This window comes from Balaenoptera ricei, chromosome 1, assembly GCF_028023285.1.
Source record: "Balaenoptera ricei isolate mBalRic1 chromosome 1, mBalRic1.hap2, whole genome shotgun sequence".
NCBI classification, from domain to species: domain Eukaryota; kingdom Metazoa; phylum Chordata; class Mammalia; order Artiodactyla; family Balaenopteridae; genus Balaenoptera; species Balaenoptera ricei.
The window spans coordinates 113704618-113732351 of NC_082639.1; the positions used below are offsets into that span (position 1 = coordinate 113704618).

General features: G+C 52.0%; 3 protein-coding genes across 4 annotated transcripts; 2 read left to right on the forward strand and 1 right to left on the reverse strand.

Moving 5' to 3' along the window:
- Positions 1–757: 757 nt before the first annotated feature.
- On the reverse strand, positions 758–15404 carry UBQLN4 (ubiquilin 4). 2 transcript variants are annotated; one of them, XM_059933731.1, is made up of 11 exons: positions 15257–15404; positions 13591–13742; positions 12985–13202; positions 12144–12406; positions 10357–10515; positions 6420–6645; positions 5207–5346; positions 4634–4717; positions 4354–4418; positions 3968–4154; positions 758–2598 (listed from the first exon to the last, which is right to left on the reverse strand). In XM_059933731.1, exons 1-11 carry the CDS (start codon positions 15362–15364, stop codon positions 2446–2448), a joined length of 1755 nt encoding a protein of 584 aa, XP_059789714.1. In that variant the 5' UTR covers positions 15365–15404; the 3' UTR covers positions 758–2445. The 2 variants fall into 2 exon arrangements, with proteins under 2 accessions (XP_059789714.1, XP_059789703.1); XM_059933720.1 differs by having other exon boundaries at positions 4354–4469.
- A 964-nt stretch (positions 15405–16368) lies between these two features.
- On the forward strand, positions 16369–19860 carry LAMTOR2 (late endosomal/lysosomal adaptor, MAPK and MTOR activator 2). The gene is made up of 4 exons (XM_059902135.1): positions 16369–16548; positions 16844–17006; positions 19345–19434; positions 19671–19860. Exons 1-4 carry the CDS (start codon positions 16481–16483, stop codon positions 19725–19727), a joined length of 378 nt encoding a protein of 125 aa, XP_059758118.1. The 5' UTR covers positions 16369–16480; the 3' UTR covers positions 19728–19860.
- Positions 19861–21003: 1143 nt separating this feature from the next.
- On the forward strand, positions 21004–27734 carry RAB25 (RAB25, member RAS oncogene family). The gene is made up of 5 exons (XM_059933739.1): positions 21004–21311; positions 24252–24447; positions 26051–26244; positions 26944–27024; positions 27405–27734. The coding sequence occupies exons 1-5, from the start codon at positions 21269–21271 to the stop codon at positions 27515–27517; spliced, it is 627 nt and encodes a 208-aa protein (XP_059789722.1). The 5' UTR covers positions 21004–21268; the 3' UTR covers positions 27518–27734.

A 27734-nucleotide genomic window follows, 5' to 3' on the forward strand; every position in this document is an offset into this window, starting at 1 on the left:
CCTCTCAGCAGCCTTTTCCCAACTGGAAAAGCCCCCTGGGCAAAGGCAGCCTTTAGGGCCTTCTTTTCTCTCTGGATTCCCAGCCAATCTTGTTAGCCCTTTGATTTTTTGATAGCTTTCATATTTAAAATTTCTGAGAGTGCTGGTCTGAAACATTCAGCCTACCACTATCAGAAGTGGAACCTCCCACTCGCTTTATTCGGATATCACAGAGCTCTAATCCATAACCTCACCACACAAAAGATAAAACCGCATACGTATGAAAAGACTTTCTTAAATTCACGTATTTAGTGGTAGAGCTAGGTTTAGTCTCAGAGCTCAAGACTAATAACTGTTAAACTCCGCTTGCATTAGATCTGGATACAAGGGTTTCTCTTGTTTTGACCTTTTTCCCTGGGGTAAGGAGATGGCAGTCTTGCCAAAAGATCAGAGGATGGAAGTAAGGACTTAGCCATATTCCCGGCACCTTTCATACATTCTTCTCCCAGCCCTGACCTATGGGGGAGCAGGGGTGGGATCTGATAACTTATGGTCTGGCAATGGGGAGTGGAAGAAAGCAATCCTTCCCATTCCTAAACTACAGATTATAGATATCCCCACGATCAGTTATCCCTTTATCTTCGATGTTTCTGAACACCTGTGGTAACCGAACCCAACTTCAAATTCCTCTAGATCCCACTTTACAAAAGCCCTCTAAAACCAAGCAGTTGTCTTCAGCCAGCCTCCTCTCCCCCAGAAAACAAACACCAAGACACCCTCACAACAAAGACCACACCATTTATTTACAAAGGCCAGTGTGGGAGTTGGGGGAGGTAGGGAGGGAAAGCCACACAGACATCCTCTCTGGACTGCTTGGGACCCTTTCCCACTTGGAGAAAATTCTGTTCCTCTTGCCTCCATATTCCCAGCAATGGGTCCTCCGAGCAGCTGGGCTAAGTAGCAGAGAGAGGGGGTGATATGAGCCTCCTCTGTGCTCCAATAGAGCAATGTCCAATTCCAGATCAAAGGCATCATTGCTGCCCTCTCCTTTCCTTCCTCAAATAGAACTTTCTGGCCTGGAGGGAAACAGTGAAAACTCAAAGGGCAGGAGCTAAGACGCCAAACGCCAGGGGTTCTAGAGGGAAAGACTCCTCCCCTCCTATTCCCCGAGGCAATGAGGGGAGGGGTAATAAGGGTGCTGGTCACAGCCCTGACAGCTTCAGAAGAGGTACCCACACTACCCTTGGGTTACCCAGCATCCAGAAGCCCAGGGGATCTAGCTCTCCAGGCTGTATTTATTCCTGACCTAGACTGGCCCTTTTGCCTACTTCTCTCTGGTGGGAGAAAACTCTAAACCAGAAATCAACAAGGGATCCACCCTCCCACTCAACTCACATGCACATGTGTGCGTGCATGCATTCATGCACCCACCCCCACTGCTAAGACAGACCCCAATCCTCTTCATGTCTTTTGAGGGGAGCTTAAATTACTGGTACCTGGAGACACAGACAGGTCCTGGGTTCATGGAAACGTGTGTGTATATATATAAGCATGTGTGTTTGCGGAAATGGAACCAACATAACCCCCTGTGAGCCGTATTGTTTAGCTTCATTGAGCCCTTTTCTTCCACTCAAATTCCGTTAACATCTCTTAAGTCTCCTTTGCCAGGCCTGAGCCTGGACTCTCCGGCCTAAAAGAACTATTAGTGCTTCCATTCCCTGTCATTCCAACTTCCAAGTCCTCTACTCAGGCTCTTTCCCCAATTCCCTTCCTCCAGAAAATCTCATTCCCTCCTCCCCTCATTGGGCTGGTCCAGGGCCTGTTAATTTGTTCTCCAGAGGGCTGTGTCTCACCTCTCCCTTCAGACAGGGAGAACAGGCATCTTCCTTCCTCTGGAAGTCCCAACAGACCCCATGAAAAAGTGCTGGGTGAAGTGAACAGAACAGGGGGTGAGGAGGAAAATCACAGCCTGTTTCACCTGCCCCTCCTTCAGAGCATGGAAGTCTAGCATTGGTTAGGCTGGAGGTGGGAGGGGATGGGGGAGAGAAAGAAGGAAGAGTTACCAAAAGTAAACATAAGACAAGCAAAACCCTAGTGGTACAGACAGAATACCCTGTTCCAGTAAAGCAGAGAGTCGGTTCCTCCTTCAGCTCTGCACTGCCACTGAGAAGTTTGAAGGTTGCAAAGGTGAAGGGGGGGAGGGCCAAGGAGGAGGGGCCAATCAACAAAACTGTGAGAACTGTTTAAATAGCTCTGCTAGAGCAGGACCAGGAGAGAAGGTTCTACAAGAGGTGCAGAAGTAAAACTGGAATTCTCAGAGCTACGGGGCTGGGGCCCATGCCTCTAAAGTCACCCTGCCGTCTGGAGAGGACAAGGGAGAAGACAGAAGGGATGACAAGCCGCAGAGGGTCGGAACCAAACGCTGGCATCGAGGGACGGGAGAGGCAGGAGGCACGGGCCGAGGGATTAGGACAGCTGAGAGCCCAGGAGTCTCTCGATAGCTGCGTTGATGTCCCCTCCTGTGGCGATCAGGGCCTGCAGGTTGGCCTCACGATTGATGAAGCCCATGGAGTTGAGCTGCTCCAGCTGCTGCTGAAACCTCACTTCTGGCGTCTGCACCTGGAGGGGACAGGCCTTTTGAAGCGGGCACAGGACCAACCCCAGGGGGCCTATCTGATTCTGAGCGTTTATAATGGTGAGAAGAAGACATCCTCAGAGTCAACCAATGGGGCAGGGGTCGGTGAGCTGCAAACAGAGGCCAAGGAGCCGGCGTCCCAAGTCACTAAACAACTGTGTCATCATAAGGCAGGGGGCATCTCTCTTAAGATTTCGAAGTAATAGGTAGGCCTAGATCAGCCAATATTCCCAACTGCTTTCCATCAACACTCTGGAGATGTTAACAGGCAATCCAAACGCCAAATGTTCTGTGGTTGATGAATACCGCCTCCAAACCCCCTCCTTCCTGGCAGTCATCACACACACGGCCATATTAAAGGTCAGAGAAGGGCCCCAGGAAAGCAAGAACCTGTTAATTGTGTTTAACCAATCAACAAACACGGTTATTTACGAAAGAGAAGGCTTTTCATTTTTGACACTCCTATAAACATCTCCTGGAAATGTTTTCCCCAAGGCATGTTTAGGAGGCACTAGCCTAGATCATGAACAGAAGACTCAGAGCTGGAAGGAGCCCAGCAATCACAGAGGCCCCCAACATGCAGTACAAGAGCCGTTTCCAATGCTCTGTGCTGTTTTTCATCACGGTCCACACAATTTAAGCTGGACTGGGCCTTGGGGATCCCTTCATCCAGCCCCCTCAGTGCCCTGCACAGAGCTGGGCACACTTATATTCCTGTTGAAAGGCTTTTCCCAGATGAGTCACAGAGGCCATAGAAGGGTTAAGGGGCTCATCCCTGCTCCTCCCCCAAACCCCAGGCCTTGACTATGTGGCCCAGGGCTCTGGTCACCTCACCTCCCAGAATCCTCCTCTCTTGTCTCAGAGAGGGAGGCTAATTTAATTATCAAAAGGGTCCTCTGATATAAGCAGAAATGGTGTAACAGTAGTTAAAGTGTAAATTCTGGAGCCAGCATGCCTCAGTTTGAATTTTAGCTCCATTACTTTCTAGATATGTGACTCTGAGCAAGCCAATTAACCTCTCTGGGCTTTAGTTTTCCCCTTTTGTAACACAGAAATAATAATAATAGCTTCCTGGCAAGGCTGTTGTGGAGAATAAAGTAAATGAGCTCTTATACATAAGGCACATAGACCAGTACCCAGCTGACCCAGTAAGCGCCATTACTAGTCTCATCTCTATTTCACAGCTGTGGAAACTAAACTTACGGAAGATCGGTAACTTGCCCAAGGCTAGAAAGTAGCAGACCAGGAACTAAAGCCAGGTCTGGCTGACTCCGAAGTCTGCTCTGCTGTCTCCATTCTACTGCCACCCTTAACACTGCAGGGTCCCAGCACCAGCCCCGCTGCCCCATGTACCTGTGAGTTTCCACTTCCAGCCAAAAGCTGGATCATCTGCTGCATGAGCTGCTGCTGAGCACTGGAGGCCCCTGTTGGAGAGGATGTGGCTGGCGGGGCTGGCAAGGAGGTGGGGGCCTCAGGCGCAGACCCAGCGTTGCTGCCTGCAGAGGAGGCTGGGGTCCGGGACATCCCAAAAGAGCCAAGGCTGCAGGCAGGAGAGACCAAGAGGTGGGAGATGGCCTCTGAGAAAGGGATGGCAATGTGAGAGCCAGAAGGAAAAGCAGTTGGAAGGAACAGGAAAACACACCCTCAGAGACACAAGGGCTGCTCAGAGAGTGGCAGAGAAAGGGGTTGAGGGGGAGGAGTAGCCAGAACCTTGCTGCCCACCTGCCACCGACTCTCACCTGGGTACCAGTCCGGGGGCCTCGGTCTGCAAGGTCTGCAGTCCCTGCTGGATCTGCAGCAGCGCCTGCATGGCTCGGGGATTGGTAAGAATGGAGAGTGACTCCGGGTTCTGCATCTGGTGGGAAACAGCAGAGAAAGGCAACAGGAGGTGCCAGGAGACAGGAGGCAGCCTAGACCCTGAGTCCAGAGCCAAGCGTGGCCCCTCCTTTAAATTCCACCCACTGGGCCTCGCGGTCCACCCCGGCCCTCAACCTCCGCCCATCTAGGCTCCTCACTCACCTGCTGCAGGAAGACTGGGAGCTGCAGGCGGAGCTGCTCCTGCAGCTGGGGGTTCCCCGCGAAGAGCGGCACGTTCACCATCATCTGCCAGGGTGAAGGCAGTAGGGGAGGCCTGGGCCTACCCACCCCCAGAATGCCCCCACGGCCTCATCTCCCTTGGCACCCCCTCCACTGCAGGAAATCTGGCCAGCTTTTCCAAGGCTCTCAAAGTATCCTGAAGGCCTAAGTGGGACAGTGAGAGGAAATGGAACTATACTCTGGACGAGGACGAGTCAGGAGCCGGTCTGACGAGGAGGATGATAGCTAACATTTCCGAGTACGTAGGGCTTACTACGTGCCATGCCATGTTCTAAACACTTTATGGTATTAACTCAACCCTCACAACTCTCTGAGGCAGGAACTATTGTTATTACCATTTTACAGATGAGGAAACGGGGGTTAAATAACTTGCTTGGCTCACACAGCTAGGAAGTGGCAGAGCTCAATACAGAAACCCAGGCAGTCTGGCTCCAGAGTGTTTTGATCATCACAAGCAACAGCCCCCAGTACACTCCGCTCGTGCCAGTTCCATACCTGAGCAGCAAAGTCGGGGTTCTGGGCAAGCGTTTGCATCATGCTGCGCATGTAGGGGGCTGAGATCACATTCTGCATTAGCTGGGGGTTCTCAGAGATCTGCTGGAGGAGAGCCTGCATTTCCGGGCTGTTGAACATCCCTAGGACAAGAAGGAAAAAACAAGAGAAAAGGGGTCCAGATGGAAACCAGATGCCTCACTTCAATCTACATTACTTCAGGCACTGAGTGGTTACAAAACTCAGAAAGGCAACGGTAAAATGGGCACCCAAGTACTGGGGCGTGGGTCCAAGTCTCTCTTGACTCTGAGGTCATCTCGCCCGGCTTTGTCCTGGCCCCTTCCCCAACTACTCTGCTAAGGACAAGCCAGTTGCAAACTAGGTCTGATTCATGCCCCTCTGGACTGTTCCTGCCACAGGTCAGATGTCAGAGTTGGAAAGGATGTGACTAAAGATCATCCAGTTCAATGGTTTTCAAACTTGTCTTAGCAGCAGAGACCCTTTCCTCAAACCAGATCTCACTTGGAAACCAAGTATGTCAGTGGTCTGGTTGGAGCTGGGGCAGGAGGCCTGGAGCCTTTCGCTTTTGGTCTTCCCTCATCCTGGAGATGGGCCAGAGCCCTCAAGACTCAGAAGTACAATTTTAAAACCATGGATCAGGTTCAAGTACCTTATTTATGAAATAAGCACATAGAGGGGAAGGGACTTTCCCAATCAAGATGCTCCCCAGGGTACAGAGAAATCAGAGCATCTACCACACATCCCTAGAGCCATATGTATCGTCATAGTCCAGACAAACGGGGCATCTCCCAGGGTTGTGCAGTGCATAACCTGCACTTCTGTACAAGGCAGCTCTGCACATCCCTCTCCCCCAGCCCACATCTACCTGCCCCCTGATTCCTCTCCCACACCCCATTCCCAGTCTGACCCATTTACTCTGGATAGTACCAGCAGTGTTGAAAGAGCTTAGGAAGTGGGGCCTGGTTTACTCATGAGCCTTTACTTAGGTCACTCCTAGGGACATCAGGACAGGGCCAGAACCAACCCTTACCCTGAGGGGCCGAGCCACTACTCCAGGCTACAGAGCCCCCTCTGTGGCTTCAATACAGTCTCACCTCTGTCTTCAATATTCTGGAGCAGTGTGAACCCCATTCAGTCCTGGGGCAGAGGGACTGCCCTGGTGACCCCACTAAGCTCCTTCCACCCTAGGACATACCTGACCCCAGGCTAGCCGCATTGATCCCAAAGGGGTTCGAGACTGTCGGGTGCACCTGGCTGGTCCCCGATCCTCCGGTGCCCTCCCCACCGGACCCGGGGGCCTGGGAGGTGGGGGGCGAGGGGCTCCAGGGGTTAGGGAGGGGCTCTCGATTCTCAGTCCGCAGAGGCTGGGAGGATGAGCTGTCGGAGTTCCCGGCCAGGGAAGAGAAGGGGTTGTTGCCAAACTGGGAGGAGGGAAAGGTTTTGGGTTAAGGACTGAAACAAATCAGGGATAAGGGCTAGGCCCTTTCTTTATTCTCACCTAATAGCCTCCCCTTCCCCAGGAAAGGGAGAGAGATCTAAAACCTTGGAGGTCCTCAGGTCAATTTCTAGCCCCACAATGGGCAACTTCACCCTCATCCTGCAGGGTGGGAGCTGCCTGATGCTGATGACTGGATAACTGAACCCCTCAGATAACCGGAAACGCCACATCTCCCCTGGTGGCTCTAAATATTTGGTATCTAATCTCCTCTGTGCTCTATAGTATCAGTACTTTACACACACCTTTCCCATTGTGTGGTGAGATATTTGTTTTCCTTAGCTCTTAAGGGGCAGAGACAATGTCAGATTCACCTTTGCACCCCTGGCCCCTGACACTAGTAGGTGCTCAATAGGTAATTATTGGCTTGATGGGAGCTGGCTCTCTACTTCGACCCCGATCTGCCTCTAGCTCTCCCTTTTCCAGCCACCCTGGTCTAAGACTAACTCCACCGAACCCTCTCCCTCACCCCCAGGTCCCCCACGTGGCACTCTGTCCATCCAGGCACACCAAAATGGAGACCCTTAGTGGGCACACCTCTGGCTAAGCACACCTCCCTAGGTCTTCTCCTCCTTCTGTTGCTTCTCCATGTAATCTCCTCCTTCCCCTCCCTCCCCACAGCCTATCTCCTCAGACTGGCTGCTTCAGCTAAACAGTCCCCATCAGCACCAGGCCCCCAACTATGTTATCCAGGATCGTCTCAGGGTCTGCACCCCAGCATATGGTGGGCTGCCCACGGCAGCACCCACATGTCCTCCCTCTGGACCCGCCAACACCCACGCAGGAGGTACCTGAGCAGCCTCAGCCCCTCCCCACCATGGAGTTTCATGTCCAGTCACTTTTCCTGTTTATTCGAAGGGGGTCATGGGGACCAGGGCTGACCAAGGACTCTCCTGCTCTGAGCTGTGGTTCCTTCACCCTACCAGATGCCTGTTCAGATAACAGGGCTTGCAGGCCAGGGTTCATGCACCAGTTTCAGTCTTTGTCAACGTTTCAGATTTCCTGTTCAGGTAACTTGCCTAGCACCCAAACCCACCTAGTTCTGGGTCCTGCTTTGCTCTTCCCCATACACCTTAAGGCCTGAATTTCTTTCCCTGAACTCCCAAAAGTGATAATAGCTGCCATTTATTGAGCACCTACTATGTGCCTGACCCATTTATTCTAATGTTTACAATATCCCTCTAACACACCAGTTCTCAAAGTGTGGTCCTAGGACCCCTGCAAGGTTTAAAAACCATTTTTATAATCCTAAGATGTTATTTGCCTTTTTCACTCTCATTCTCTCATAAGTATTCAGTGGAGTTTTCCAAAGGCTATGTAACATGTGACATTGCAACGGACTGAATGCAGAAGCAGATATAAGAATCCAGCTGTCTTGTAGTAAGCCAGACATTCAAGAGATCTGCAAAAAAATCAAACAAGGCCATTCTTTCCTCTAAAGTTTTGTTTTGGAAAATAAAGTTATTTTTCAAAAGAATATGCTATTTATGTTAATGTATAATGGATTTATTGTTATTTTTAAATGAGTTAATAAATAAATTTTTTTTTACTTCTCAGTTTTAATTTCAGATACAGTGAGTATCAATAGGCCTAACCCACAAAAACAAAAGCTTTTGGGGTCCTCAATAATTTTTAAGTGTATAAAGGGGTTCAGAGGGGAATTCCCTGGCGGTCTAGTGGTTAGGACTCCGAGCTTCCACTGCAGGGGGCTCGGGTTCAATCCCTGGTTGGGGAACTAAGACCCCCGCATTCCACACGGTGTGGCCAAAAAAAAAAAAAAATTTTTTTTTTAAGTTAAACAAAAAATAAATAAAGGGGTCCAGAGACCAAAATGATTGAGAATACTGCTATAACACATTGTCTCCATTTTGCAAATGAGGAAGTGAAGACTCAGGGAGGTTAAGCAACTCACTTAAGATCACACCACTGAAGTATGATGGAGCAGGTATTTGAATCCAGGTTTGCTGATGCCAAACGTTATGTTCTTTTAGCTGAACCAGTGGTTCACACACCTCAGAGTACATCAGAATTAGCTGGGTGCTTGTTATAAAGCCTTGCTCAACTACTTGAATTTTTTTTTAACCAGGTACATACATTACTTTGATATACATTTTTAAATTAAATACTTAAATAAAATAAAACTTAAAATAAATTAATTTCTTTAAAAACTCACAGTTGATCCCTATAGTACTTTCTAAAATTTGAAACAGCAATGCCAAGAATAACCAAGATGATGGTGAAGAATAAGCTGGAAGGGGGGAGGGGAGGTTCACCCTACCAGATGCCCAGACTTAATTAAGACAATGTGGCATCATCGTAGGGACAGGGTCAACAAGGCACACTCATCTGTGGAGACTTGGTGTAGGGCAGAGATGGCATGAACAAGGAATCCGTTGGGATAGCATGGGCCACTCAGGATATGGTGCTTTTTCCTTTCCACAAGGAAGAAGGAATGTGAGGCCCCACCCTCCCACTTGGGCGCTGGTTGGGGATGGCGGGGCGTTCAGTCTGTGAAAGTCCATCCAGCTGTACGCTTATCATATGTGCACCTTTCTGCAACTATATTATTCTTCAATAAAACATTTTTAGATGTTTTTTAAAAAACAAGTTTAAAATTTTATGAACAGCATGATACCACTTCTATAAGGTTGAAAATATGCAAAACGAGGCCACAGATTGTTTATGGATTCATACATAGGTAATAAAAGAATCGAAATGACAAACACCAACTTCAGGGTGGTAGTTAGCTCCGGAGAGGGAAAGAGAGGTATAAGATGGGGGAGGGGTATGTGAAGGCTGCAATTCTATGTGTAATATCTTATTTGCTAATGTTTAATACGTCTAGGAAAACATACAAAATACTAACAACATTTGTTAACTCTGGGGTGGAAAAGAGGTGGCTGGGGGATGGAAATAGCAGGATCCCTTGTGTATACTTTTGTTGAGCTTGTATACCTTTCTATACTTTTCAAATACCGTTTTGTTTACTTTGTGTAACTTTTGAGTTTTGAAACAGGTAAATGTATAATGTATTTAGTGTAAGCTAAACTTTAAAAAAAGAACCCAGAAAGGCACTGAAACTATATATGGCAACATTTTAGGGCCACAAGGGTACAAGAGAATGCTATACTTTTTGTATATTTGGAAAGAATTCTTAAAGCCTTTTTTAACGTGCATATTCCCAGGACTTGATTCCAGAGATTGATTCAATAAGTAGCTCAAAGGTGGGGACCAGGAATCTCATGGTGAACGAGATCCCCAGGTGATTCTGATGCAGGTGATCTGTGGACCACACTTGAGACACACTGTGCTAGGGCTGGCTGTTTGACCCCAGGCCTGCCCCACAACCTTTGAGCCCTTGGTGCAAGAAGTTTGTCAGAACAATGTCAAATCCCTTGGATACTACCCTTCGCCCACTTCCCTAGGGAACTCTGCTATCTTCTGCCCTAGTGCCTCAGTCCCATGCCAAGTTGGACCATCCCTGGCTATGCAGCATGAGAACCACTTTTAAGCCAAGGCCCACCCTCAGGGCGCTAGGGAAAGAAAGAGGAGCAGACAGCACCTCAGTCTTGCCTGGATCTGGGGTAGGTAATCCTGAGTCCAGACTGCCCTCCCACAGCCCAGCCCCTGGCCCCACCTGTTCCCGGGCAGCACTAAACATGGGCTCCTGGATGTCCGTGTACATGCGGCGGAGGGCATTATACCCTCCAGGGATGCTCTCCAGGTTGCTTAGGGCCCGGTCCTGGTTCCGCATCATCTCCTGCATCATGGCTGGATTCCGAGCAAGCTCCATCGTCTGGTGGAAAAGGGAAAGAGAGAGAATGGCCCTGGAACCAGGGGATCACCAAGCTTGGAAAAGAGTGGGCCCTGATGAGGAGGTCTGCATCAGGACCAGGGTCCAGGGCCTAGGAACTGACCCATAGTGGCAGGGAGTAGGGTGAACTGGACTTCCTTCCTCTACTGTCACCTTGGCTCTAAATAACCCTGCCTCCCTATGGGTATTCTGGTTGACTTCTGGGGGTACAATGATCCCAGATGGGGTGAGGGCAGCAGCTTCCCTCCCTCAGGTTCAGAGGATCCACAGAAGTGTCAGGGAGCACAAGGAAGTTGAATAAGAAAGGACATGAGAAAGAAGAAGACGCAAAAGAGAAAATTAACATCTACTGAGCAGTTACGACATACAGGCACTCGGCTAAGTACTTTACAGAATTCAAATCACTTAATACCCACAATAACCATCCCGTGTAGGTATTTCTGTCCCTATTTAGCAGATGAGAAAATAGGCTCAGAGACTCACTGCCTGGGACACACAGCCAGTTAGTGGTGGAGACAAGGTTTAAGGCCAGATTGGTCTGTCTGACTGAGACCAGACTATGGCTTCTGGTAAATAACAAGTTGGGGAGGGAAAGGATTCAAGCTGGGACAATGCTACCAACACCTTCTAGATCTCACCCCAGGTCTTTGGCCTCACTGAATCTTGAGAAACAGGATGGGGGCTTTCTCTTGGGAACCAATGGCTCACTTTCAATAAGGAGGGGGTGACCTATGTCAGCTCTAGGGGACAGCAGTACATAACAGATAAAATGAGCATAGCTGCTTCTTGTTCCCATCCAACTTGGAATGCCTTCCCTGTCCTTCTTCCCAAATTTGCTCCACACTTGCCTCTTCTAAGACACTTTTATGTCTATGATAAGATTCTGATCTCTTATCCCACAATTCGTTCATTTAATAAGTACTTACTGAGTGACTACTATATACCAGGCACTGTTCTAGGCAGTGAACAAAACACTTGCAAATCCTTGCCCTTCTGGAACTTATCTTCTGGTGAGTCTAGCACTAGTGTCCACAGCTCTGCTGAGATCATCTACCCTCGTCCCATCCCCTGGTGGATGGCCACGAGATGGAGCTCCCAAAGACCAACACCAAAGCACCTCCCCTGGGTCTCCCTTACCCACCAGGCCCTGTCCAGACACAATGCTCCCCAATCCTCCTATTATCTTTCATTCCCAGGCCTTTGTACTTGCTGTCCCTCAGCCCTGAATACTCTTCTCTTTTTCTTCCTCTGGTTCATTCTTCCTCTTTTGGGTCTCTGCTTGGGTGACACTTCCTTTAGGGCCTCCTCTGAGCCCCAGGTAGGATCAGGAGCCCTTCTGTGTGCTTCTAGGGGATACTGTGACTATCTCTATAATAGCACCGACCACACTTTATTATAACTGCCTGCTTACTTGTCCCACTTCCCTTTGAGACCAGAAGTTCCTGGAAAGCTAGGCCTATGTCTTTTCATCACTGTACCCCCAGGGCTCAAAACATGGCTGCTGAATGAATGAATGACTAAGTCAAGGTAGGACAAGGTGGGAAAAGGCCAGGCAGGGCACAGCTGGGCACCAGGTGTCCTCCACAATCCCAACCTTCTCTCAGACCCACCTGCCTCATGAGCTCAGGGTTGTTGAGCATGTGGCTGATCTCGGGGTTCCGCTCCATCAGCTGCTGCATCTGGGGGTTGGCCATGATCATGTGGCGCATCAGGTCGGGGTTAGACATCATGTCCTGGACCAGGGGGTTCTCCATGATCTGCGACAGCATCTCAGGATTGGACATTAGCTGCCTCTGCATCTGCTGCTGCAGCTCCATGAAGTTGGCAGAGCCCAGGCCCAGGCTGCCCAGGCCCAGGATGCCCCCAAAGCCAGCTGGGGGGAGGGGGCAGGGTCACAGTCTGTTGCAAGACTCTTCCCCTGCCTGGCCAGAGCCACTGAAGTCAGGTCTCCAGGATGGGCCCCTTCTGCTTCTCACATCTCCCTTTTCCAATCATTTCCACAGCCCCAGCCCTGATCCACTGCTGGCAGACAGATGTGAGCCTACTAGACTGAGACCTCTTTGATGGCCGAGGCTGACAGGCAGGCACAATACTGAGCACAGAGAGGGCAACCAGGGATGGCCTACTGGATGAGCAAATAAATATTCCCCAACCGGCTACTGTTGGACCCACCTTTTTCCCAAACTCCAATATCTTTACCCAGGGTTCCCCACATCCCCAGCCCCATTTCTCCCCTCACTCTTAACATTTTGCCATGCTCTCCTCTTCTGGGAAGCCCTCACAAACTAGTTTCTTCTCCCTCTTGGCTCAAGTACCAAGGTCTGGACCCCTATGTCCAGGGGTCCCCAATCCCCATCGAACCAGGATCAGGGACCATATTTTCCCCTCTTCTTGGCTCTCCCCCACTCCACAGCCCAGAACAGGACAGTGCCTTCCACCCTAAAGGCTTACAGAGTATGGATGCAGTGGCACTGGGAGGTCCCTCCCCAGTCCCTGGGGAGGTACCCCCCCCACTGCTCCTTCGGCTTCCACTGCCAGTATCCGAAGTGGCACTGCCAGAAGTGGAGGGCTGGGCAGAAGTGGCAGGTGAAGCAGGCGTGGTGGAGGGCGCTGAGGCTGGGTCTGGAGTGGAAGGGGAAGAAGCAGTGGCAGTAGCCGGATCTTGAACCCTGAGGACAGAAAGAAAAATCCTAGTTGAAGTGAACACAAAAGGGAAGACAATGATTTCTATATTTGCTGTGCAGGTTCAGCCCTAACCCAAGCCACCTCCTAAGCAACCCTGAGGCTGGGGCAGGGTCATGCTGGGGGCAGTCAGTATATCAGACAGAGGAAGAGAGGAGCGAGTATCCTCTATCTTCAGGGTATTCAGGGAGAGGTAAATCAGGTTCCCTTCCCCTGCAGATGAGATCACAGGGCTTCCTGACAATCCATCCAAGAGCCACCTTCCTGGGCCTTGGCATAGGCCTTAGATGTACAGTTGAACAATGGGTGAGAAAGTATCAGATGGGGAAAAAAGTGCCCAGTCCGAAGCTGGACCTGCTCCTCTCCTGAACTTACTTCTGAGGGGTCTTGATGACCAGATGGACAGTGAGCCCATCCTTGATCCCATGCTGGTTCAGTGTGTCCCCATCCTTGAGGATCTTGCCTGCGAAGATCAGGACCAGCTGATCCTGCTGAGCCTTAAATCTCCGGGAGATTTCCTCTTTGAACTGTGATCAAGAGGCAAAGGTCACTGTGAAGGCTGCCTGGGCTCCTCCAACCAGGGACCCTGCCTCTTCTTCAAAGCCTCTGTATTCCCTTGCTCCCACCTCTAGTCGTGGGAAGTCCTTTCAGCAGTCCTGACTGCATCCCTCCAGCTGCAATAAGCAGCTCCTTTCTTAACCAAGGAGGTGGACCAGTGAGAAGCTCCTCTCAGCTCTACCCCAGGGTCTCCCACCCTAGAAAGCCCTTGCTTCTATCTGCCACTCCTTCTTCAGTCCATCCACCCAGTTCCCTGTGAGCATACTACCTGGGCAGTTCTCTCCATCCCAACTCCTTCAACAGCCTTGGGCCCAGGCCCTATCTCCCTTCAGCCTTCTCTTTCCTCTCTTTATTCCCAGTGTTCTTGTAACAACTACAACAAATAGATCCCATTTATAACAGCACTAACTATTCACTAGTTAAGAGTTCCATGAGATACATGTTAATTATTATCTCCATTTTAAAGATGAGAAAACTGAGGATCAGAGCAGTTAGGTAACTTGCTCTGGGCAGACTGGAACTCAGGTCTTGACATCAAAGCCCAGGCTCTTAACCAAACACATGGGGCCACTCAATTAGGGCTGATTTCAAATTCAGTTTTGCAGGCAAAAATTATTTAAATTCTGGAATGTAGTCATTTTATAAGGTGGGGGAGGGGCAATGACGGCACTAAAGGCTGGCTTGGGGAGAGTTAGACTCCCCAAATCTATCAGCAACACCTCTATCAACCCAACCAAATCAAACCCACACTCTAAGTAAAAAGAGTGCACTTGTTAAGCAAAGGCAGCTTCCAGATCCCTCCCTTCCAACCAGACGCCTATCTTAAGCCCCGCCTCTGTGAAATTCTGGAGCAGCCAGAGGGGGGTGGTGAACATAGGCAATATTCCCTCATTCACTCATTCAACACATTTTTATTGAGCACCTACTGCACACTGTGTAAATCCCAGAGGGGCTGAGAATCAAATGTAACCACCTCGATTTGAAAGAGTACGAAACATCCGGGCAGAGGGAAATCCTACCCCCTGGCCGGGCGTGAGAATGCTGAGCGTTCTCTGAGGCGCACAGTAGGCGCCCGGAGCTCTCCCCCAACCTGCGCCTCCCGCCCGCTCAGCTCCTTGCCTGGCCCCCACTCTGACTCGGCGCCTCGAACCCCGACCAGTAACTGGGACGAATACTCCCCTCAAACCCAGGGTCCTTCCCCCTTCCCTGTGCAAGGTGTCCTCTTCCCACTCTCCACCACGCCCCCAGCCCAGGCTACAAGGCAAACCGCCGGCCTCCCTTCCCCAACACGCGCCACGCTCCCCCAGACCACCCCCGCAGGACGCCCCCTACCCTCCTGCCCGTCCCTTCCGCTCCTCCGAGTGCGTGCTGGGCCCCCGCCCTCCTCTCCCCGGCCCTCCCGTACGCCCCACCGTCTCAGAGCCACCCGCCTCTTCGCAGACCCCTCCTCCACGCTCACCCTCACCCCCGCCACCCATACTACCTCTTTGACCGAGGCTCGATCGCAGATCACAATTTCCTCCTTGTCCTTGGGGGTCTTGACGGTGACCCGAATGGGGGGCCTCGTCTCGGCCCCGCTCGGCTCCGCCATGCCGCCGCCGCCACCCGGCCGCCCGCCAGCCCGCCCCGGCTCCTCCTTCTCCCCGCCCGCCCGGCCGTCCGGGCTCGGCTCCGGCGCCTCCAACACTCCCCTCTCCCCTCCCCTTCCCAAGGCTTCACCGCCCCCTCCGGACCAGCCGCAGCCACAGCGCCCCGGGCGGACTGGGGGGGCCACTGCAGCGGGGTCCGCCCAGGACTGAGCCCGGGGTCCAGCAGCTTGGACAGGGCCTTGCTGGGCTGCGGCCCCCGAGGGGTTCGGGGCGGAGGCGGGGCGTGTCCGTCACTGCGGGACGGGGGCCGAACTAGCTCGCCCAAGCCGAGCTGAGGTCCACCCGGGCCCAAAGCTGCCCCCGCCCCTCCGCGGGTTAAGTCCCGCTCCGGGACAAAGGACTTTCTGTGTCGCCGCTTTATCTCCGTTGCCTGTGATAACTGGTCTTTCTCGGGAAGCCCAAATTCTTTCCAGGCCTGAGCCCTCTCCCGACTTTGAGGTTGAATTTTCCCACTTCTGGATGTCCACCTAAAACCTTGTCTCTAGGATTGACTTTATTCCCCTGAGAGTAGTGGCCTTCACGAAGTCTATTAAGTACAGTTCTAGAGATCTGAATTTTGCCTGCGTGGCCCTTCTGAGCCTTGGTTTCCTCAATAGTATCTATCGCCTCATCTCGCAGAACTGTGCATAATGTAGAAATTTGCTTTGAAAAGTAACCAAAGGTGTGCCGGACAAATATAGGGATTTTTATTTTCTTTTAACTACTGAATCGTGAATTGTCAAGCGGATATGACTTTTCTCTGCCCGAGGGGGTTAAATGTCCTTCCAGTACTGCCTCTGTCCTTTTTCTCCCGCTCTTTTCCCCCATAACCGCGTGGTCGCACTGGAAAAGCGAACTGTAGTTCCCAGGGTGCCTCGCGAAATCGTAAAGAACTACAATTCCCAGGGCACCCCGCGGTGGGGCGGGGTTGAGTCAGAACCACAAAGCCAGGCCAGAAAACTACAACTCCCAGGGCGTTCCGGAGCAGGGCAGCTGGACTACGGGAAGCGGCAGGCGGAGGGCAGTAGTAGGAAACTCGGGGATCTGGGTGCAAAAGCCCAGGGATAGGAGCCGCAGGCATGCTGCGTCCCAAGGCTTTGACCCAGGTGCTAAGCCAGGCCAACACTGGAGGCGTCCAGAGCACCCTGTGAGTGCGGACCGAGAACCCGAGTGGCGAGCACTGGCGTGGGGCAGCGCGCGACTCTCCGAGGGAGGGGTGGAGAAGGGAGGAGGTGGCAGAGGGGGCAGCAGCTAGGTGAACCGGCCGGAGGGCCCCTCTCGAAAAGAGAAACCGACGTACTGGGTGCTCGGGGCATGTTCTAGCACACACTCAGCCCAGACGCTTGCTTTCTAGAAGGGCCAGTGGCGGGAGTTAGGATGGGAGCCCAGGCGTTTGCCTCCCCGTCCTCAGCACGTTGATATCCCTCCTGATCCTTCGCCAGGCTGCTGAATAACGAGGGATCTCTGTTGGCCTACTCCGGTTACGGGGATACGGACGCCCGGGTCACCGCTGCCATCGCCAGTAACATCTGGGCGGCCTACGACCGGAACGGGAACCAAGCGTTTAATGAAGACAATCTCAAATTCATCCTCATGGACTGCATGGTATGGAGAAGGGAGCCACTTCCTCTTTCTCTAAGGGCATCCCCCAAGGGGCGACCTGGACCCCATCCTGGATGGTTAGAGGGGCAGGGACAGGATCTCTGGAAGATTACTAAGAGTCGGTCTGCAGCAGCATTTATAATAGGCAGGACCCTATGCATCAAGTGGTGATGAGAAAGGAGTCCTGGACCTGAGGTCTGGCTGGGGTTCTGGTCTCAGCCAGCCACTTATCATTTGTGGAACCTTGGGTAAGTCACTTAACCTCTCTGAGCTTTCTTACCACACCTCCAAGGTGAAAACAATAATCCCCATCACCACACCATGCACACAGGGTTGTTGGGATCAAATGAGAGGGTGGATATAAACTGTAGAGTGATATGCAGACACAAAGTGTTGTCATCTGAGATTCACAGACTCAGAAGCATGGCAGAGTCTCCAGACCCTAGTCCAATCCCTTCAGTTTACAGAGAAACACGATGCAGTCCAGAAAGGGGAAGTGGCCATTAGACTGTGAACTTCTTGAAAACAGAAGCTGTCTCATTCACCTTTCTATCTGTTCAGTCAACAAATTTTTAGATCCCTGCAGTGTTCTCAGGACTGGGGAAAAAGTAGCAAACAAGACAGACAAAAACTACAGCCCTAATGCAGCTTACAGTCTTACATATGCCTTAAATTAAGTAAAATATGTATGTTCGTAAAATAAGTTCGTAAATATGTTTTGTAACGTATGTATGTAAGTGTAAAAAGTAGTATGTTAGGTATTGAAAATGCTGTGGAGAAAAAGCAAAAAGGAAGTGAGATAGGATGTTTGTGTCAAGGACTATCTCACTGAAAAGGTGACATCTCATCAAAGATCTAAAAGATCTAAAGGAAGTTGGCAAGCTATGTGGCTGTCTGGGTTAAGAACATTTCTTTTCTTTTTTTTTTTTTTTAATTAATTAATTTATTTTTGGCTGCGTTGGATCTTCGTTGCTGCGCTTTCTCTAGTTGCAGTGAGGGGGGCTACTCTTTGTTGCGGTGCACGGGCTTCTCACTGCAGTGGCTTCTCTTGTTGCGGAGCACAGGCTCTAGGCACTCAGGCTTCAGTAGTTGTGGCTGGTGGGCTTTAGAGCACAGGCTCAGTAGTTGTGGCTCGCGGGCTTAGTTGCTCTGCAGCATGTGGGATCTTCCTGGACCAGGGCTCAAACCTGTGTCCCCTGCATTGGCAGGTGGATTCTTAACAACTGCGCCACCATGGAAGTCCAAGAACATTTCTGATAGAGAGAACAGTAAGTGCAAACGCCCTGAGGCAGAATGATGCCTGGTCAGAGATCAACAAAGTTGAAGTGGCTGGAGTAGCATGAGAATGGGAGGGGTTAGTAGATGAGGCACCCAGAGAGGCAGGGGGTGCAGCACCTGGTTCCAAGCACACAGTGGATGCTTAGTGAAAGTTTGCTGAACCAAATTGAAAAGGCCCCAAGAGTGAACTCTCCAGGAAGGATTTCCACTGTAACTCAGCCACCGACCTCTCCCTCACTCCCTCCTTAACCAAGGATGCCAGTTCCACTGATGATTCCTAGGATGCCTACCCTAGAGCTGGTGCTATAAGGGTGATAGCTTTCAAATGTTCTGACCACAACCCAGCCATAAGAAATATATTTTAAGTCAGAGTCCAGTAAAACGAAAGTTTCATGAAACAGTACTTCCCTTACTATATGCAATATACTTCATTTCTCTTCTTTTTTTTTGGCCGCGCCGCACAGCTTGCGGGATCTTAGTTCCCCGACCAGGGATTGAACCTGGGCTCCAGCAGTGATAGTGCCGAGTCCTAACCACTGGACCAGGGAATTCCCCTTCTTTTTCTTTTAATGCTGATCAACTTCTTAATTGATCTGGGGTCGGTTAACCCTGGGGCCAAACCTACAGTTTGCAAAACATTACCTTGGGAAGTGAGGAGAAGTATAAGTTGGGTTACTGTTCTCCCCTTACCATAATGATAATAACTGTATAATAAACCATAATAATAACATCACCCATCTGGACAGCCCTTTGCAGATACAAAACTCCTTCCTGTGTATTAGCATCCTCACCAACTGGAGTGAGGTACAGGTTACAGAAAGAGTAACTGAGCTTCTGGGAGATTGAGTTTCCCAGGGCAACTTGGTTAGTAGGTGGCTGTGCTGAGGCTGGAATGGCCTCAGAACTTCACGTCCAGGTCTGTGGCCAAAGTCCCCCAGCAGAAGCTCCTGCTGGGCCCAGGACATGGAAGGAAGATACAGTCTCTCTCAAGAAGAGCCCATGGGGAAAGAGGGGGCAAAGGGTACAAGCAGAACATCACATCCCCTGATATCACCCCCACCAGGAGGGCCGTGTAGCCATCACTCGAGTGGCCAACCTTCTACTATGCATGTATGCCAAGGAGACTGTTGGCTTCGGAATGCTCAAGGCCAAGGTGTGTATGTGCCCATCCCTGTAAAACCCTGGGCCCAGCCTTCATGCTCCATCATTGTGTCCACTCCCATCCCCACCACCTTCCCGGAGTCATTCTCCTGTCACCCAGTCCATGTCTGGTGCGGGCTAACACTGGAGGCTGGGGGCTGGGGGCTCGGCATTAGGAGTAGACCTGAATTTAAGATCCCTCTAGTGGCAGGCCTTGTGTGGGACTGGTTTCTCCTCCCTTTCTCACAGGCCCAGGCCTTGGTGCAGTACCTGGAGGAGCCTCTCACCCAAGTAGCAGCGTCGTAATGACTGTTGGTGGAAGCAGGGGTTCAGAAAAGAGAGATGACCATTTGGAGGGGCAGGGCCCCCTGGGGAAGCCTTCCTGGATGTGGAGGGTTGGGGGGACTTTGTTCTTCCCAAGAATAAACTTCAACTCCTGTCTTGTGTCTTGGCTGCTTTCTTGGATGGGGGGAATCAGAGGAGATAGGAAGGAGCAGGGATTGCTTATAAGGTTCTTCATGTTTTGCAAGTGAGTGGCTTTTCACTCACTCCTTCTCCACAACCTCCAACACCAAAAGGTTATTGGCAGTGGTGCCTCAGGTCCCTTGGCCTCTCCAGTGGTGTTACCTCACCTGGCCGCTGCCACTCAGAGAAGAGTCTTACCCACCTGTTGGCAAAACCTTGAGAGTGAGCTGAGAGGAACAAGGGGCTGGTGGGGGTCATGCTAGACAGAAAACAGGGCGTGGGAGTTCAGTGTCCTTCAGTCCTGAAGTCCCTTGGGGGGCACCTTTTCTACTCGGGGTTGGGAGGGTGCCCCCTGGCGGCCTACAAGGGCCACCCCTTCCCTCTTCTCCAGGCATTCACAAGCTCACACAGACCCTCTCCAGATCAGGAAGCCCTTTGCAGACAGGAGGGCTTTGCTCTGAAGCCTCAGGTCCTGGTGAAGGAGTAGAAAAGATCCAGAAGTCCTGTCCCTGCACTCAGACCCCTCACCTCATCTGCTGTTTCTGCCCCAGGTCTCCCCCTATCCAGTGTCCTTAGAACAAGACTGGACGGGGAGCTACCAGCCCCTTTCCTAGTGCTGTAGGAAGGGACCCATCCCAGGCAAGCAGGTGGGTTGCAAGTTCCAGCTCCACCCAGGATGAGAAACTGCCCATCCCAGGCCCTGGGCTGTCAGGGAGCGGCAGAAGTTGCTATATCTAAGATGCACCTCCCAGAGCTCTGCACTGCAGCAGGGTGACCCCAGCCCCTCCTCACAACAGCCCTTCCTCTTGTGCCCCCAGTTACCCCTCACCACAGGCTCTGCGGAAAAGCTGGAGGCCGAGTAGCTTCCTGCTCCCCAAGGGACTATTTCTCACTCACTGGTGGCTGGGCCCCCCATGGCCACAGGTCCCAGAAACCTAGCAACGCGTATTCCGTCCTCTCAGCTGGTTCTGTGAAGGTCCTGTCCCTGTCCCAGCTGCCCCCATTGTCACTCCCTTGAGCCTGCTCGCCTGCTTGCGGGAGCCCAGGCTGAGAGCAGACACCCAACCTGTCTAACCTGTCTGACGTCATTGTCTCTCCACCCACCTGGGCCCCAGGTCTCCAGCCACTCACTGTTCCTGTTCTCAGCTTCCGTCCTCTCAGCTTCCTTACAGCACCGCCACCTGCGAGAGCTGAGCCCCCCTAGGCCCTGGCTAGCCTGAAGTCGGCCCTCGATCCCTCTGGCTGCAGAAGTCTCTTTACTCCCGATGAGAGGAAGGGCGGATCCAGGTCTCTTGAGAGCTGAGGGTTGAGGGCATTGAGCCAACGCATAGACCCGTCACCTCTGCCCTTGAAGACACTTGTGCCCTCCATGCGGAGCCAAGATGGGGAACAGAAACGAGGAAGATTATAACTTTGTCTTCAAGGGTGAGTTGGGGTCCGTAGGGAAAGAGGAACGCCTGAGAGAGACCCAGGAAGAGCACAACAGAGCCAGAGGCCCCTTCCTGTTTTTTAATCACTTAGCAGGACCTACCTCCTAGGGCTCCTCATTCCTTTGGATAAGAAAGAAAGCCTAAGGAGTGGGGGAGGGTCTGTTTACTGGTGCAAAAGTCCTGGAGCTGCCAGAATGCTCTAGTAAATAATGCTGATCACCCCTTAATGGTGCCAAGTTAGGCTCCTCTGCCCTGTTCCCAATGGAAGCCCAAACCCCTAGGAATAGTCAGCCACTGCAGCACCAGAGATGGAGGATTCCCTCCTGAGAAGAAGGGGAAACAAGCCGACTTAAGAGGAAGGAAGTCACCTTTCTAGGCAGCTGTACAGGAAAGGAGAGATAGGATAGATCTATCCCGTCAGAGCGCTGGAGAAAGCCATAGGGAAGATGTAACGATTGGGAGAAGGGTCTAATAGAACCTGGAGGACTCCCAGCGCCACGGCTTTGTCTGTCTGCCCCTTGGCAGACCCCTTGGGCTCAAATACCAGGAATTGGCTTCAACTTGGCTGTCCCTGGAAGTCCGCATGTATCTTTCCTGCTCCTTTATCTTGCCCCTGTGTTTGGCCAGTCTAGTGTTCCCCACCCCCACCTGCACACCTCCTTCAGGGCAGGGTGGACCAGCTGCCCTATGCTTCCCTGTCCAGCCACCCCACCCCACTGCCTCTCCCAGCCTCGGCTCCGCCCTCACTTGAGCTGGGACTCTCAGTCGACCAGGGCTTGGGGAACCTGTACTCCCAGCATCTTTCCCAGGAAGGGAGACAGAGTAAGGATTAGCAGTAGACTGGGGCGATACTACTCCTATCGTTTACTGAACCCTTGCTATGTGCCAGCCACTGGCTCATTAATCACCATAACAACCCAAAAATTATCTTTCATTTTGAAAACATGAGTTCAGATCTCAGCCCTGCCATTTACGAGTTATTACAGGTTGGGGTCACTAGAAGCAGACACTGAGAAATGTGGGGTGTAAGATGTTTATTGTGGCTCAACAGCAGTGAAAGGAAGAGGCAGGGCGCAGGACTGGGCAAAGGGAGAAGTCACACTGCAAGGCAAGATCACAAAGCCTTGGCCAAGGGCAGGCAGCTCTGGGTTCCCCTCTCCTTGCTCGGGCGCTGCTTGCAGGCTGCCCAGGAAAGGTATGACCTCAGGTGAGGCTGCCCTCTGCATCAGAAGCAGATGCTGAAGGAGCCAACAGCTGAAGGCTGTGTGCTGACTGCGCTCCCTGTGGCTGGGGGCAAGTCCTTCCTAGAAGGCTCATCTGAGCAGCACAGCTCGTGTTTACCACACTAGCTGTGCCATCTTGTGCAAATCATTTAACCCCCCTGTAAAAATGGGGTGATACTAATAATGGTACTTGCCTTATGGCATTGTTGTGAGGATTAAATGAGTTAATATGTGTAAAGCCTTCAGGATGGTGCCTGGCACACAGTAGGAGCTCAATAAATGTTAACCATTAGTATCTCCATTTTACAGATGAGGATGAGACACAGAGCAAATAGCTTACAAAAGGTCACTAAGTCAGTACTCAAACCCAAGTCTGTCTGACTCCAAAGCCCTTGCCCTGAGCCCCTTTGGGGCCTGAGGATAGCGCTCAGAGCACACCCACTGGGAGGGATGAGATGGGGATGAGGTTCCCAGTAGGGGAGAGGCAGGAAAACACACACACACACACACACACACACACACACACACACACACACACGTCCATACAACCTCTTATCCACACACACCCATATAGCTCCCAGCTCTTTCCTGCACTAAACAAATAAGGAATTTTTTAAGTTGGAGGGAGCCTTTATAGGTTTTATAAACAGGGAAACTGAGACCCAGAAAAGGTGAGCCACTTGTTCAGGGTCACACAGCTAGTCAGAGGCTGAGTGGGGACCAGCACCCAGAATATGTGGTGTCCAGTCCTGGGGTGCCTGCCTGCCTTTCCAGAACCACCCTGGGTAGCTCAGGGCCAGTGAGATTATGAGCTGTACTTACATCAGCCCCACATTTTAACCCCAGCCCCCAACTCACCCATGGTGGGTAAGGCTGGGCCCTGGATGCTGCCCTCCAGCCTAAAGGCTCTTCATGGCCCCGCTGGTGGATCCTTGTCCCTGAACACCTAAAGGTAAAAGCACTGGCCTACCAACAACAATAACGACAGTAACAGTTTTGCACACTCACTATATCCTGGGCAATATCTCATTTACTTCTTGCAACAATCCATAAGATAGATACTACTGTTATCACTTTTTCATAAGAAAAAGGTCAGAGAGGATAATAGCTTGCTGAAGGACACACATAGCTGGTCCCACACCCAGTCCCATGGTCTTAACCATACAAGACTGCCCCTTCTTGGGGACAACTGGATCCTAACTTATTGTACACATACGTCCATACCTTTCCCCCACCCACAGACGTGTCACCTGCCAAACTTTCTCCTTACCCACACTTCTGTTCACACCTCTGCTCCCCACGCAGACACACACAAACCTCCCACTTGTCCTTCCAGCTCGTATACATAGAAACACGCACAATGTTCTCATACTCCCCCACCCAGAAATGTGCAACCTCCCCCCAGGCCCCTACCCTCCCTCTTACCTCACAACCCTGAATGCCAATACCCACAAACAGCCCATAGACGTCACTCCATCACCGTATTCGCAGGTTGACTCTGCAGCCAGGTCACAACAGACCAGGCCTAGACCTCTTAAACGGCCTGTTTCAAACTCTCAGCCCTTCTGCCCCCGGATGGATGCATTCATGTAGAGTTGCAGACCCTAGCCTCTGCCAGGAGACCTGGCTCCCTCCTCAGTTCTCTGAGCTCAGCTCCCCTTTTCGGATGGGCAGACCCTCCAAGCTCAGCCCTTATCTCTCCACTCCTTCAGTGGTGCTGATCGGCGAGTCAGGCGTGGGGAAGACCAATCTGCTATCCCGATTCACTCGCAATGAGTTCAGCCACGACAGCCGTACCACCATCGGGGTTGAGTTCTCCACCCGCACTGTCATGCTGGGCACCGCCGCTGTCAAGGCTCAGATCTGGGACACGGCTGGCCTGGAGCGGTACCGAGCCATCACCTCGGCGTGAGCTGGGGCTGGGGGTCTCCTGGGGCGCGGGGGTGCTGGGGAAGTCAGGGCATACCTCTGGAGGAGACGTGGAGGAGGAGGAGGAGGCAAGGACACTCAGCAGTAAGTTCCCTGAATGGGACCACGGGCCACTGCGGCCCGAGTCAGGAGACGTGAGTACTGTGAGCTGCGAACAGTCTGAGACAGGCTGCAGTGATGCTGACTGCTGGAACTAAACACAAGGGCCATCGCCACCACTTACTTAAGTCCTTGCTATGTGCCCAGGAAGGTACAAGGCACTTTACATTGGGCATTTTATGGAATCCTCAAAGTACCACAGGAGTAAGGTGCTATCATTAATTCCTCTTTAAATACGAGAAGTTTGAGTCTCAAGCAGGTGAAATCAGGGTGCTGCTGGGATGGGGGCAGGTTCTGCGATCAAGAGCACCCCCTCACTTCTGCACAGTGCTTTGCACTTGGCAGCCTTCACTGTCTAACCACAAGGTGAAGGGCTGGACCCCTCAGCTGCATTTTACAAAGACTCAGAGGACACAGAGGAACGTAGGTCTCCTGACACCAGACACAGAGTTATCTCCCAGGCAGTGTTAGGCCAAAGGTGGTGTGTGTGTGTGTGTGTGTGTGTGTGTGTGTGTGTGTAGTGGGGGACAGCACAGGAGTCAGGGGCTTGGTTTATACATACGCATTACTCTTGGACTGGTCACCTGACTCTTTTTAAAAAACGTTTATTTTATTTATTTATTTTTGGCTGTGTTGGGTCTTCGTTGCTGCACGCGGGCTTTCTCTAGTTGCAGTGAGCGGGGGCTACTCTTCATTGCGGTGCGCGGGCTTCTGGTTGTGGTGGCTTCTCTTGTTGCGGAGCATGGGTTCTAGGCGCGAGGGCTTCAGTAGTTGCGGCTCACGGGCTCTAGAGCGCAGGCTCAGTAGTTGTGGCACATGGGCTTAGTTGCTCCACGGCATGTGGGATCTTCCCGGACCAGGGCTCAAACCCGTGTCCCCTGCATTGGCAGGAGGATTCTTAACCACTGCGCCACCAGGGAAGTCCTGGTCACCTGACTCTTATGAGCCTCAGTTGACTCTTCAATAAAATGGGAGTAATTAGATACCACCAATCCGAAGAAGCTCCATCTAACTCCAAGAGTGAGACTGGATGCTTGCAAGGGTGCCTCAGATGATAGGGGAGATTTAACTAGTCCTAGAAAGATGGCCATGAGAGAGAAGGCACTGTGGGTCAAGATCTTAGAGGTGGGACATCTAGGAGGCTGTCTTGACCAGAGCCCTGGTATACATTGGTGAATAGCAGGGACTCAAATCAGAAAAAAAAGACCTGGAGAAGCAGAAGGCCTAGGAAGGAGGAGGGAGCCACTGGTTTTGGAGAAGGGAGGTGAGTCTTCGGAGGCTCCAAGACCAGTATCTCTGGAGGGCGCTCAGCTTCAGACATGGGAGCTTTGGGCTGCCCTGTGTGGTTTGGGTCTTTGGACTCTAGTTTTCATATTCCCCATCTCTGGTACTCATCTCTGGCTTTTGGCTTGAGGGCTCTGCTCTGAGGCTGGGCCTGATGGCCCTGACCTTGCCTCTGTCCACCCCACTACCCCCCACCCAGGTACTATCGTGGTGCGGTGGGGGCCCTACTGGTGTTTGACCTAACCAAGCACCAGACCTATGCCGTGGTGGAGCGCTGGCTGAAGGAGCTCTACGACCACGCCGAGGCCACAATCATCGTCATGCTCGTTGGTAACAAGAGTGACCTCAGCCAGGCCCGAGAGGTGCCTACTGACGAGGCCCGCATGTTCGCTGGTGAGAGCCCACCATGACCCAGCCTGACCCCTCCAGCCCTGCCAATGCAACCCCAGATCCCACCTCCCCAGCCCCTGCTCCCACCTCCCCAGCCCCTGCTCCCACCTCCCCAGCCCCTGCTCCCACCGTAGGGCTCCGGCCTGGACATCCTCCACAGGATCCCCTACCTCTATCCCATCTTCCTCAGAATCTCCTAGACCCTCCCCTCTGTGACCCTGTGTCCCTCTTTATGTCCCACCACTTGCCCTGAGATTGTCTTTATGGGCAATTATTCATAGTTGGTTTTAGGACAGCCCACCCTGCGATGCTCAGAGATCTTAAGTGTAGCAGGTGGGCTCCCCTTGACCACCTGCAGTCACACTTTCCCCAGGCTTTCTGGGGTTTAGAGGCAGCAAGATACAGTGGTTAAGGGTGTAGGCTGTGGAGTCCCATGGCCCAGCTTCACATCTCTTGGCCAATGACTAGCTGTGGGACACCAAGCAAGTTCTTTATTCATTCTCTCTGTTTCTGGGCTTCAGTTTCCTCTTCTATAAGAAAGGGATAGTATTCAAACCTACCTCACAGGTTGTTTTAAGTTTTATATGAGCTACACATGCCAAGGGCTTAGTGCGTAGCAAATGTACATGGTAAACATGAAGTAAATATTATTATTATCACGTTGGCCCTCCACAGCTAATGGTGTGCTTCCTTTCCTGTCAGAAAACAATGGGCTGCTATTCTTGGAGACCTCGGCCCTGGATTCCACCAACGTTGAGCTGGCCTTTGAGACTGTCCTCAAAGGTAGAGCCCCTGCTATTCGGCAGGCACCCCATCCCATCCGTGAGCCTTCTGTGGACAGTGTGAGGAACGCAGACACCCAGCCCTCGCCCGCCCCAGCTGATTCCTCAGCCCCTCTGTGGGCCCCCAGCCTCCTCAGAGCCTCCCTAGTATGCCCCCCACCCCCTCAGCTGGAGCTTAGGGAAAGAAGCAGAAGGCCACACTTACCAGGGAGCTGAGTCTTAGCCCTTCTCCACCCACGTAAGTAGAAGGGACCCAGGTGCCCAAACTCCTCTTCCTTCTAGCAAAACCCACGGTGTTCAGAAAGGGGCACATAGAGTGTGTATGCGGAGGGCAGGCTCTAAATCTTCATCTGACCTGACCACTGCCCTCTGCCCTCACAGAGATCTTCGCCAAGGTGTCCAAGCAGAGGCAGAACAGCACCCGGACCAATGCCCTCACCCTGGGCAGTGAGCCGGGCCCTGGTGAGAAGAGGGCCTGTTGCATCAGCCTCTGACCTGCCCCTGCTGGCACTCTGGTGTCCCCCATTCCCACCCCAGATCCAGGAGCTTTCCCTGCCCTGTGGTTCCAGATGTCAGAGTGGCCGGTCCTTGTTCACAGCCCCGCAGAGCTCTAAGGTCTTCATGCGCCGCCCCTCCTCCCCACATATCTCTATTATCGGTCACCTCCTCACAGACTAGGGCCCCCCAATAAAGCTGTGTTTTGTATCAAGA

What these genes read in the sequence shown, in the direction of transcription:
- UBQLN4 (XM_059933720.1), bottom strand. Translation starts at nt 15,364, where the DNA reads ATGGCGGAGCCGAGCGGGGCCGAGACGAGGCCCCCCATTCGGGTCACC. An exon ending in TCCCAGTCTTCCTGCAGCAG is followed by an intron (nt 4,470 to 4,633) that starts GTGAGTGAGGAG and finishes GTTTCCCACCAG; the next exon opens with ATGCAGAACCCGGAGTCACT. An exon ending in CTGGAAGTGGAAACTCACAG is followed by an intron (nt 2,599 to 3,967) that starts GTACATGGGGCA and finishes TGTCCCCTCCAG; the next exon opens with GTGCAGACGCCAGAAGTGAG.
- LAMTOR2 (XM_059902135.1), top strand. Translation starts at nt 16,481, where the DNA reads ATGCTGCGTCCCAAGGCTTTGACCCAGGTGCTAAGCCAGGCCAACACT. An exon ending in GGAGGCGTCCAGAGCACCCT is followed by an intron (nt 16,549 to 16,843) that starts GTGAGTGCGGAC and finishes ATCCTTCGCCAG; the next exon opens with GCTGCTGAATAACGAGGGAT. An exon ending in TCGGAATGCTCAAGGCCAAG is followed by an intron (nt 19,435 to 19,670) that starts GTGTGTATGTGC and finishes CCTTTCTCACAG; the next exon opens with GCCCAGGCCTTGGTGCAGTA.
- RAB25 (XM_059933739.1), top strand. Translation starts at nt 21,269, where the DNA reads ATGGGGAACAGAAACGAGGAAGATTATAACTTTGTCTTCAAGG. An exon ending in TTATAACTTTGTCTTCAAGG is followed by an intron (nt 21,312 to 24,251) that starts GTGAGTTGGGGT and finishes CCACTCCTTCAG; the next exon opens with TGGTGCTGATCGGCGAGTCA. An exon ending in CGAGGCCCGCATGTTCGCTG is followed by an intron (nt 26,245 to 26,943) that starts GTGAGAGCCCAC and finishes CTTTCCTGTCAG; the next exon opens with AAAACAATGGGCTGCTATTC.